General features: G+C 26.6%; 2 protein-coding genes across 7 annotated transcripts; one reads left to right on the forward strand and one right to left on the reverse strand.

The window, feature by feature from the left end:
- Positions 1-228: 228 nt before the first annotated feature.
- LOC112594288 (protein Vhl) lies at positions 229-1,749 on the reverse strand. Of its 6 annotated transcripts, none has more exons than XM_025338992.1 (3): positions 1,698-1,749; positions 650-866; positions 229-584 (listed from the first exon to the last, which is right to left on the reverse strand). In XM_025338992.1, the coding sequence occupies exons 1-3, from the start codon at positions 1,732-1,734 to the stop codon at positions 299-301; spliced, it is 540 nt and encodes a 179-aa protein (XP_025194777.1). In that variant the 5' UTR covers positions 1,735-1,749; the 3' UTR covers positions 229-298. The 6 variants fall into 6 exon arrangements, with proteins under 6 accessions (XP_025194777.1, XP_025194781.1, XP_025194778.1 ...); XM_025338996.1 differs by lacking the exon at positions 1,698-1,749 and adding an exon at positions 1,530-1,606; XM_025338993.1 differs by lacking the exon at positions 1,698-1,749 and adding an exon at positions 1,535-1,578.
- Positions 1,750-3,238: 1,489 nt separating this feature from the next.
- LOC112594287 lies at positions 3,239-7,356 on the forward strand. Its single transcript, XM_025338991.1, has 2 exons — positions 3,239-3,279; positions 3,405-7,356. The coding sequence occupies exon 2, from the start codon at positions 3,444-3,446 to the stop codon at positions 7,131-7,133; it is 3,690 nt and encodes a 1,229-aa protein (XP_025194776.1). The 5' UTR covers positions 3,239-3,279; positions 3,405-3,443; the 3' UTR covers positions 7,134-7,356.
- Positions 7,357-12,579: the final 5,223 nt, after the last annotated feature.

Here is a 12,579-nt window from a genome sequence, read left to right on the forward strand (position 1 = left end):
ATAAAAACATGCAAACAATATCAAATTTTAAAATAATATTAGTTCCTTTATTATACTCATATATTGTCAAAATGATTATTTTACCTTATATTTATATGCATGTAAATATCCAATATTTACAGAAATACCTTTGGTCAAACAATATGTATAATAACTAGCTTTTTAAATTAAATAGATTTATTTCATCATAACTGGTTTGGGAACTAAACGCAGATGCTTTAAACTTAATATTTTCATATAATAATTTATAATAAAATAATATAAAACAAGTTAAAAAAATATAACATTAATTGGTTAGTTACGTTGAACTATCTCCTTTGTTTGATATCATTTCTATTAATTCCTCTTGAAGTGTTTTAGGTATTTCTAACATGATTATGTCATCCTTAGTTTTCAATAATTGAGCTAATTTTAATAAGCATAGTTGTCGTAAGTCCATAGCTGGCATTTCAATTAAAACCATTGTTCTTAATGGTACAGTGATAGGGTGTTTAAATTCAAGGCGTCTGTGTTCTTCAATCCAAGGAGTCGCAATGAATACTTCTCTTCCAGCAACAACCATCCGACTCTTTGACATACATTCCCTACAAATATAAAACAATAGTTAAACTCATTCAAATTATAAAATAAAATATGAACATTAGCAAACCTAAAAACCCATGTATGTGTAGAAAATGTATTTACATCTACAAATTTGTTAGGATCTAAAATACAGTAGGGCTGTTCATTATTGCAAAAATTTATCCAATTCACTTCAACGCTATAGCAGGTATTGTTTTGAAAACGTACATATGCTGGTTGCCGCCTTTGAGCACCAGCAATCATCTGATCACCCATTAAAGCCATAATCAGTTTAACATTGCTTCCTAAACAATGCGAAAAAAATACCCAGATAATACGTAATCTTATATAAAACAACTTTTAAATAATACACAATTAAGAAGTTGTATTGGACACAAAAGTACAAATATATTGTATTGACATCCAACAAAACAATATAAATTTGGATTACAGAACTAAAAATTACACGATTATAGATAAAAACTTATTTACATGTATAGTTAAACATTCAACTACACTTTCTTTATATGTATCGAATGTCTTTGGATATTAATAATACATTTACACTTAAAACGTAGAAAGATATCTACAAGCACAACAATCAAATAACAAATTTGACGAGGAAAAGTTAAGTTAAATCATTTAATATACAATAGTCTTCAAGATGTAAGTATGTTTTAGTGTTGTCTTTAATTCATACCCATATAGATACAGATCTAGGATATATTGACAAGTCTACATTTATGAACAGTTCATAATTAAACACTTAACTATAAAAAATTATTGTCAGGAACTAAATTAATGTAGTTACGACGTTTAAACGGTAAACTCAATACATCAACACGAATGTAAGTACGTTAATTAAATTATCAAATAGTATAGAACAATTTTTTAATTATTGGACATTCAATACATTTAAAGAGTGCGACCATAGTCATAAATAAATAAATATAATAAAATAAATTTACGTTACTGTACATAAAGTGCCCTACGGCCTACAGTAAAACGTACTATGGCACTATGCCAATGCCAATGGCTATTGTCGTTATCAACAATATACACAACCAATATGATAAGAAAATTGGATGCTATCAGTGGTGTTATATTTTACCAATTGTTTATGTTTGAGTTTTTACCATGGAAGTTGTATATTTCTAGTTGAAAATTTATCATAACCACACGCTTGGTCCACCATCTGTATAGTCCTGAGCATAGACTAACATACTATATTTTACTGGTTCTGTGTTCTGTCATAGCTCATAACCTTAAATTTCTTGTATAAAAGAACAATAGACAATTTTTCACTAATTGTTAATAACTGGACAAATTTACATGCAATTGAAATAAAAAGTCACATTTTGTGATGTTAAGATCTTATCACGGTCTAGAAGACTTCGAAATTTTGCTTGTAAATGATAAAATATTTAGTACGAAACACATAAAGGCTAAGACACGAGGTAGTGTCCAACGTAGTGTTTACACCGAATGCAAATCAATTTTTCTTATTTAATATTCAATTAATTTCATAATAAATTGACCCGAACACATGAATTGTAAATAAAAATTTCGTTCAGTGGTGAAGTGAAATTCGACTACGTTGGAGTATAAAAATTAAGTTGTTGAGCCGATAGCAGTGTTTAATCTTTAATCAAATGCTGGGCGACGCCATTTTCCGCGCCCGGAGAGGGGTATCTATTGCTTGGAAATAAACACAAAACGGGTTCGTTGTTTTGAATACTCAAAAATCATTTTCTACTCAAATTTTTAGTGTCAATTTTATTATATGTGAATTTTAAATATTTCAATTCTTTGGTACTTATTATTCCATCGAAGTTAATATGTAGACCAATTTCATTTTATCCACAGGTACGCCTTTTTCCTATATCGATTGGTTTTTCTTAGTTCTTATATACAATTACTTTTAATCATTAGACAATTATCGTTGACCTTTTGAGGTAGTAAGGTATTAAGTTTATATTCGTATTTGATTATCTTTGAGTAAAATCTGATGGTAGTAAAATTTGATTACTAATTTTGCTTATGACAAAGCTTAATAGATAAAAATAATGTAAAACGTATTATTGTATTGTTTATCTTTTTTCATTTACATAAATTGTAATACACTAAACGTTATGAACATTCGGTATTTCATGTTTTCTTTGTAAAATATTTTCCCTCCAAATTCGCATATTAATATACTTCATTGAATTAGGTACAGTTAAATTTAAAGGTTCTTTTTATCATCGACCACAAATCCCTAGACCTTGCTTCCATTTTTGTGTTGTTGGGTTTTCATTATTCAATAGTCCATTTATTTTGTATCTGATATTATCATATTTGTTAAATTGGATCTAGAGAAGTTTCTTTATTATTTAAAATCATTAATAATTAAATTTTATTAGATGCTTCACATTGCTGAAATTTATCATTTTTATTTTTTAATTGTGTACTTTATTACATGAATAAATTATGAAAATGATATTAATGATATTTCTAATCATTATTCCATCTTTAAAATACTATAGAAACATATTGGAGTTTCTTTTTTTACGGACTCAATTAGGCAATATAATAAACCAATTTATAAGTATTCTTGCATGCAAACATGGTAATGCTTATTCACTCAATGTTGGTTTAATTTTTTTTTCAGATTTTTAATGATTTTAAATGTACTTTTGAAAAAGAAAATTCAAGTATTTCTATGTATAAAATACAAAGGTAATTATTATATGGTTTTCTAATCTTAATGAATGTTATTTGTTTACTATAAAGCTTGTATCTATATTCTATTGTCAATAGAGATTTCCATGGTTAAATAAATATGATTTTTACTTTTTTTTCAGATTAAATAATTTACAAATTAAATTAATAAATGTTGATTCATGAAGATGGCCATGAGAAATAATTTGAATAGTACTTTCAAAAATAGCAGTTATAAACAAGTAAAACGACCAAACGGTAAATACGGGCATATGTCATTACATAGTGGGATTAGTAAATGTGATATTTGTGGAAAAAATTTACAAAGAATGAGGTTGTTTGACCATATCAGGGAATCCCATCATCAATACATTTGCTTAGTTTGTAAAGCTAAATTTAAGATTCATAAAGACTTAATATGTCACTTACAAGATATTCATCAATTAGTAGCCTCAGATAAACTTAATAAATCTCAAGATATATTTAGTGATAATGTAAAAAAAAGGTATTTCGCCCAGCCTCTTTTTTCATCTCGACTTCCAATTCCACCTACTACAAATTCTCAATTTTCTAGTAGTAGCTCTGAAGATGATGAATTACACTTAGATAACATAGATGTGATGGATGTTGTTTTGGGTACTAAAAATTGCGAGCAGCGTAAAGATGAATTGGAAATATGTAATGTTATTGATGACATTATAAAATATGTTATAGATGATGTTAAAGCTGATGACCTTTTTGAAAGCACATTACAAGACTTAAGTTGTTCTGATATATCGGTAACTGATGAAATTGATAACAAAACTCTTAAGAAATTATGTGCTTCAGAAGGAGATACTTATCATTCACATTATTCTATGTCTCAAACAAATTGTGACAATAATCTATCTACAAATATGCATTGTACTGAAAATAGTGAGTTATCATTTGATAAAATTAATACATTATCCCAATCACCAAACACTACAGACTTAATATCTGTACAAACATTACAAAATCTTGAAGAAGAGTTTAAACTTGAAATTAAAAATATGTCTACAGTTTTATCAGAAAAAAGTCCATGGATAAATGGATCAGATACACAACAAGATATTAATAACTCAACACAAAATGATAATCTTCAAGTTATGGCTCTAACTCTAGATCATAAATTGACAGATATGAAAATTAATGTAATACTAAAAGAATGCATTAGAACTTCATGTTTGACTTGTGTATACTGTCATAATTCAACTTGTATTGCTGTAAACGGTAAGCAACTAGCATTGCATATGATAGAAAAACACCGTTTTATGACAGTAAAAAATGAATCATCTGATGATGTTGTTAATATTTTAAAATCAAATTTAAATGCTCTAGAAAATATTTATTTAAACTCAGAAAACTATGATTCTACAGATGAATTAAGTCATATTCCATTTAATAATACTTTCTATTGTTTCAATTGTCAATTTACATCAAAGCAAATGAAAGAAGTAAATTCTCATAAACGTAGTGTTCATTCAAGAAAAACTTATGATTGTATTATGTGTAAAATAACTTTTTCCAACTATGGTGAATTGCATTGCCATTTATGTCCTGGTGTGGATCTTGGAATTTGGCAAAATTTATTATTTAGATGCCTATTTTGTGGAAAGGGTCAAATTCCATCTGCATTTCGATGTATGGTTCATTTAAGAAAAGCTCATAATGCATGTGATTATTGTCTGGAAACATTCTCCAATCAACAAAGTTTAGCATTACATGTTAATAAACATAAAATGAGACATATGTGTTTGAAATGTAACATAACTTATCTCAGTAAAAAGGATATTTTTGAGCATATGTTTTGGAAGCATAATAGGGACAGCAAAGAATGTAAGTCATGTTTGACAAAAAAATGGCCTTATACATATCATTTTTGTGTTCCACCTGCAATGTTTACGTGTGATGAATGTAGAAGAACATTTTCTAATGCACTACTATTAAGAGTACATGAAAGATGGCACTCAGGAAATATTCCGTATGAATGTAACACTTGTTCTAATAAATTTATTTCAAAAAAGTTACTTAACAAACATGAACTAATTCATAAAGAAGTATTATCTCCTACAAAAAAGAAGAAAAAGAAGAAAAAAAAAGGATTTGACTATAATCTTCCTCCATTAAATCTTTCTTCTGATAGTGATACAGAAAAAACACCTCGTCATAAACCAGAAAAATTTTTAGATTCCCCTAGTCCAAGTGGTAATTATTGGGATTATGTTAGTAAACAAAAAAAAGAATTGGTTCATATTGCATTATTAGACCATGATTATACTTTGTTATCCACTACTAATCAATCTGAAATAATAAAATCACCTCCATATCCAGATGAATTAGCAGCTATTGTAAATGGTAGTGAGAACATATTAAATAATTCTTTTAACATTTCATGTCAAAGATCATCATGTTCTTCGCACTGTAATTCATCATCTTCGTCTAGTTCATGTGGGTCAAATTGTTCATGTTCTTCATCGTGTTCTTCTTCATGTGACTCTGATAAAGAAGAAAATAAAAAACCAATAATTGAAAGTCCAAAAAAACACAAAAAGAAAAAAAAAGAAAAAAAAATCAAAGTATTAAGTGCCAAGAAAATAGCAAATTTCAATTTGTGTGCATTAGAATCTGATTTGGAAAGTGAGTTTTCAAATACAGATAATGAAGAATATTATGATATAAATCCAGTCCCCTTACATCCTGAAATAAACAATAAAGAAACAATACATTTAAAACAAGAAAGTCTTACAGAAAATACATTAATTTTACCTCAAGTTAACAGTACATTTATACCTTCCATAACTTTACCAAATGATAACAGTCTCAAATTACCCAAACCACATCAATGTACAAACATTGAATCTCAAATATTGAAAAATAGTGAATCTATTGGATTACCTGATAATGAATTAAAAATAGCTGATGAATATGAAATGTATAGTAATAATTATTCATCAAATATAAATAATATATCTCCACCATTCAATAATTTTTTATTACCAACTGAAGATAAAGAATGTATTGATAATAATTTAAACAAAAATTCAGTTACAATGTGTAACGGTAATTATAATTTACATAGTATAAAGGATGAACTAAATTTAAGTTTAAGTCAAGATCAAAAAATTGTACAGAATTATTTAACACCACCGAAAACTAGAAAACGTATTCGTTCTTCATCACTTACAAAACGACAAACTAAACGTAAAAAACTAAAACTTAAGGTATCAAAAGAAATTCCTCCATTACCAAAAGAAGTATCAAGCATTCCTTCACCGCTTTCATTAAACTCTTCTTATTCAACATGTACTCCTAATTTATCCAGAAGTCTTTCGTCATCTAATGATACTCGTCAGTCTAAACGACAACCCAAAAAAAGAAAATTTTTTGGTTATGAGAGTAGTGATGAAGAAAAACTACAGAATGGAAATTCATCTTTATTAGTTCAGCCATTATCCCTTCATGTTCCGTCTGTGGCAAAAAAGAAGCAAAAACGAAAACACAAACCAGTATCACCTCTTCAACTTCAACATACTTCTACTAAATTGACACAATCTCATCAAACAAGGCCTATTGTAGATGTACGAATTAGTAAAATTGTTATACCCCCTGATGTGGCTGATAATACAGACAGTGATTCTGGAAATTTAGTGATTGAACTTCCTAAATTTGTAGAACAGAAAGCTGTACAAAGCACAGAGAGATTATATTGTCACTGTAGGTGCCCATACGATGAAGTTTCTGAAATGATTGCATGCGATAATCCTAACTGCCGCGTGGAATGGTTTCATTTTGATTGTGTAGGTATTACAGTTGCCCCAAAGGGTAATTGGTACTGTCCAGATTGTCGTTGATATATATCAATTCTAATATACATCTATATTCATTAAAACTGATATACTTTATCTTTTTTGTTACATTTTTTTTACACATTTGTTATACATTTAAGTAACTTAGAAACGGTATTGTTTTTGTAAATGTATTCTTGGATTTTTCTTGTGCAAAGCTGAAAGTCTAGAAATGTTGCAAAAAAAATTATATATATTGACATAAATTACAATGTAATGTATTTTAATTTATACTTATGTATATTTCTTTTTTTTTATTTATTCTTTTTTGTAACAATATATTCCTAAATTGTTGAAGGATGTCTGAAATTAATGTAAAATGTAATATATACAAAAGTAAATAAAATGGTCCTTTTTTAAAATTAATTTACCACAAGTATTCCAATAAGTTTAGTTTATATTGTTCTTAGTAAAATAACATGTACAAATACCATAAACTCTGTAATTTTAATTTATCAAATTTTAAATCATAATTTTGTTTATAAAAAAAAATGATAATGTATTTAGAAAAATATTCTTCTCTATTAATATGAATTCCGTGTATTTTTATTTATTTATTTTTTATTTTCTTAATTGTCTTTTAAGATAAGCTACTTTTTTCAAATTTAAACAAATCTTATAAATGTTGTGTGTGACTATTAAGAACTATTTAAAATATGTATAAACTTATCAGAAAAAGCTAAAATTAAAACCTCACCTAGACATACAACCAGTTTTTTTTTTTGCTTACTAGATAAATGTAATTTTACCCATTTGGTATCGAGTTCTATTGCTATATACCTACAATGTAAAAAAAAAAAAAATTGACCTTACAATTTATTGAACATCTCATATTCAGCGCCGTAGTTTATTTATATATCTGTACTTTATTCTACAAAATCATATCAATCTCTGTTACTTGTTCTTAAATAAGAAATGTTCGCTCGCAAAAGGTTACTGGTTTCCGTGAGATGATTGTTCAATAAGTATAAGTACTTAATGTAAACATGTTCATAAATTGGACGTCTATGCTAATTGTTTTTCACAATAATGTATGTTAAATCCAATTACCTATACATCTAGATTGAATAAAAATAAAGACTTTCCATAATACCGTAAAACACGTAAACTTATCTCTAAGAATAGTCGACTTTGCTGTGATGAGCTTATGCAAATGCTGTCGAGTGTTCCAACACTAACCTAACCAAACTACATCGTAGTCACAACTGTTCAAAATGTAAAATCTACGAATAATTTAAAAATTAAAACTTACTACTCAATAGATTAAATTTCTTGTTAATTTAATGAGATTGGGAAAAATAGTAATCATCTCCATTGCATATAAACTGAAAAACAGTAGTGGATCTTAAAATAATATTACATTAGACATTAAACTATTTAAAAGTTTTAGACCCACCTTAAAAATAATAAAAATTTGATGATTACAAAAGACCTACTATTTACTAGCTACTGCATTACACGTACATGGTACATTTATGCACAATCTGTTTTTATTCTTTCATAATAATAACGATATTGTTGAAAATCTTTTTTTTTAATAATAAATTAATAACCCATGTTTATCTTATTATAGATACCTAATAGTTTTTTATGAAGTCATATTTTGGTCTGTTAGATTCTGTGAGAATCGATGATTAAAAGTTTAATGTTTTACGATGTGTCTAATTTTTATTTTTTTGAGTTAGAAGTGTTAGAACACTAACATAAAAAAAAATTACTTCGAATTTTAAATTGGAGGGTTGTTTCTGATGAAAAAATGGATCTATTTTGCCATTTGGGAGATTGAGATTAAAAAATTTCCTAATATGTAGCTCATATTAAAACCCAAAAAATATAGATAAACAACTTATTTGTCCTAAGTCTGAATATTCCAACAGTAACGTAACTATTAACTAGATATCCGCAATCTCCGTAGTAAAGTTAGGCGCTACAAATTTTAAGATTTAAAGGGGCGCTAAAATTCAAAAAATGTGATATCGTGATGAAACGGATAATAATAATCACAACATTTGTTTGATATGTTGAATGAATATAATGCTATAGGTACGCTAACACACTTTATTCGTTCTTACTTCTTTTTAACCAAGTGCAGGCATCGATATTATTTAGATCTAATCATATCCAGTTAAGGAATAGTTGGTTAACTATTCTTACTATACTAACAAGAATCAGTCTTGAGAACTAAGTTGTTGGACCGATACAAATAAAATGTTATTTTACAGGACCTAAAAATTTATAATCTGCATTCATCGGTGCATCCGAATTAATAAAATATATAGGTATAAAATAATATATTAACCCATCTATGAAGTAGCATGCAATTCGGATACAACCGCATTCATAAACACAATCAAACACGATATAGCAACGTATACGGTTTATTAAATTATTGAAATAGGAATAAAATTATACAATCATACAGTACACTATATCACCTGAGTAATCCTGTTCTTAAGGGTATATTAGTATATTGAAGATCACAGAAGTTACGGAGTTCGAATTGAGGTAATTGAATTATTATATTAATTTAACAATAAGGCGGAGAGCCGTTCAGTCTAGACTCAATCATTGTAGAGCACAAGTAATTTTTTAATCTCCTTAAGGTAAAAATTGACCTCTCAGTGGTTACTGTTTATGCTGAAAGCGTAACAAAAGATGATTTTGATACATGGAAAAAATTCTTCACAATATAGGAGTGATATAACAGCAGTATGAGGGACATTTGTTTCTAATATATTCCATTTAAAATTTCAAAGATTCATTTCTGATATGAATACTAATTCTGAGTTTGAAAATTAATCTTGAGCATGGAGCATTATAGCTTTTAATATAGCCTTACTGCTGTGTGAATCCTTGTAAATTGGAATCAACTCTCTTTAAATGGAATGACTTGAGAAAAATTTTGACTGAATCTAGATTTTAATTCTTGATTTATGTGGACCAAATATAATGACAGCTGACTTTATTGAGAGATTTCTTTACTGTTGACTGTTAACAAATAACAATGCATTGTAAGTTCAGTTCAATGTTAGTTACAATTGTCTATATTGACTATTTGAGTATATATATATATATATTTGTGGCGATATAACATACCATGATAATTATTTATGCATTTATATTTATTTATAATTATTTTTTACACGCATTAGTTATACATAAAACAGATGACTGTGCACAATACCTACTGCAGGTAACATCACGGGAAATCAATGTACCTCAAAACAGCTAAGCCAACACCAAAGACACGCATAGTCGCAGCGCGCGTGTGTAAGAGACTGTACAGAATATTAAATTACTTTAATTACCTGCGAATTATTAATAATTTTTGATAAAAATTAACTATACAGTTGTTTTTGCTCCCAATTACCCCCCTACATCTGCTACTTAAGTTTATTATTGTGTACCTATTATTATTTATTAGTAATCCATCTAAGCATGCCAACATTTTTGATTTATAAATAATTTTCATTCATTAAGTATATAAATACAGAACATTATACGTAAATAAAAGTATTTTACTGTAAATTTGCAAATTACAATTAATTGTTACGTAAATATTTTTTTCTCATAACGTGGTAGCTGGTAATATAAAAAAAAAATATATTAAATAGTTTATTAATTAAAATAAATTTAATAAAAAGAAAATTTTGCATAGGGGGAAAAGCCACAGGCACGGCGCCAAAGGGGAGCAAGGTGGGGCTCTAGCCCCCCAGAAAACAATTCAGCCCCTTCGCAGGCCCCTACTAAAATATATGTAGGATATAATAAAGTCATAAAACATTATTTTTAAAAGAGTTACATCAGAAAATTTATGAAATATACTTTTTAAAAATTAGTAATATTAATGAAGTTTAAACAAATAACATCTTCAATCTTTTTACGATGGATTAACCTACTAGTATTATCTAATAAGGAAAAAATCTACTACAATTTTAATAAAATATGTTTTGAAATTTGTAAAATAAGAAAAAAATCTTTTATTTATTTATTATTACCTACCTTTATTGAGTACCAATCACTAGATGAAAATAAATAAACAAAATTATCCCAAATCATTGCATTCAAAGTTGAGTAAAACAAATTCATCTGTTCTTAACTAAACACAATTACTTTAATTTATATTTATGAATTGTAAGTAAAAGAAATATAATTATTCATTCACAAAGATATGTAATAAAGAAATTATCATTTTTGTACATCATTATTAATATAGTTGTTGAAGGTCTGTGATCTAACATTTTCATACATAAAGTACATAAAAAAAATTTATATTTTATTTAAATAACTTCAGTATTTGTTGAAAAAATCTTAACCCATGTAAAAAAAAATATTTTCCCTGCTCTGCCTCCCCTGAAAAAAAATTCTAGTGCCGTGCTTGGGAAGGGGGATCAATATGTAGGTACGCCTTTGCATTACAAGTTTAAACTTTAAAAAATTAGATATTTAAATAAAAATTAATGATTTTATTAAAATTTAAAAATATTATTTATTGCAACTAAAAACTTACATTTATAATTATATTTTTTATACATGATTAATAGTAACACAATAATATTAAGAGTACCGAACAAATTGTCGATAAAATGTTTTGATTTCTTATAATGGAGGTTTTTTATAGTGGATGGTTTTAGATAAAAAATTGGACCTAGTTTCTAAAGATCAAATTTAAAAATTCCTATATTTATTTTTTAATCGGAAAAAAGAAAGAAAAATTATAAATTTTTGACAAAATAAGCATTATGTTTTTGATATAACAAAAAAAAAAAAAAATCCATTAATACTTAAAATTTTTGCAAAATATTTATATTTTCGTTTTCTATTTGTAATTAAATTTTTAAAATATTTCAACTATTTTAAGTAATTTATAGGCATAAGAAATTTTCGATTATTTTTTTTAATGTCAATTAAAAATTATTTACCGAGTATAATTGCTTAAAAATGTTATACAAAGCTCTTTACAAGTTGATTAATTCTTAACTAAAATATATCGAAAATTTATGGATACGAAATTTTGTTTATAAGCTTTTAAAGTTAGATTTTTTACAAAATGTATAAAAATCGCAAAAATAAGTAAATAATTTTGCAGTTGATGTTCATGAAAAATTTCTTTTATACCTATAGTATTTCAAAACGTAAATCGTAGTATAAAAAGCCAAATCATTTTTTTACGAGTATTTCAGATTCAAATATTTAACATTTATAACAATCAAGTCCTAATGTTAGTATTAATTCTTGATATTTTATTGTACTTCAAAAAAAAAAAAAAAAAGAAATAATAATAGATACTTGAAATTTTAATCTATCGTGTTTTAATTATATTATATTCTTTTTAAATTTTTCTAACTCTTTTTTAGTTATTTATAGATATGATAAATAATTTATTTTTTTTTAATGCAGATAAAAATTATTCACTAGATCAAAGTTCTTGAAAATGTAATAAATGATACCT

This window comes from Melanaphis sacchari, unplaced genomic scaffold (genome assembly GCF_002803265.2).
Source record: "Melanaphis sacchari strain LSU unplaced genomic scaffold, SCAv2.0 Contig22_pilon_pilon, whole genome shotgun sequence".
Taxonomy (NCBI): Eukaryota; Metazoa; Arthropoda; class Insecta; order Hemiptera; family Aphididae; genus Melanaphis; species Melanaphis sacchari.

Bases quoted from the DNA above. Each gene is read 5' to 3' on its own strand.
- LOC112594288 (XM_025338992.1), bottom strand. From the start codon at position 1,734: ATGATAAATTTTCAACTAGAAATATACAACTTCCATG. The intron at 867-1,697 runs GTAAAAACTCAA...CGCATTGTTTAG, and splicing joins AGAAATATACAACTTCCATG to GAAGCAATGTTAAACTGATT. The intron at 585-649 runs GTTTGCTAATGT...TTATATTTGTAG, and splicing joins ACACATACATGGGTTTTTAG to GGAATGTATGTCAAAGAGTC.
- LOC112594287 (XM_025338991.1), top strand. From the start codon at position 3,444: ATGAAGATGGCCATGAGAAATAATTTGAATAGTACTTTCAAAAATAGC.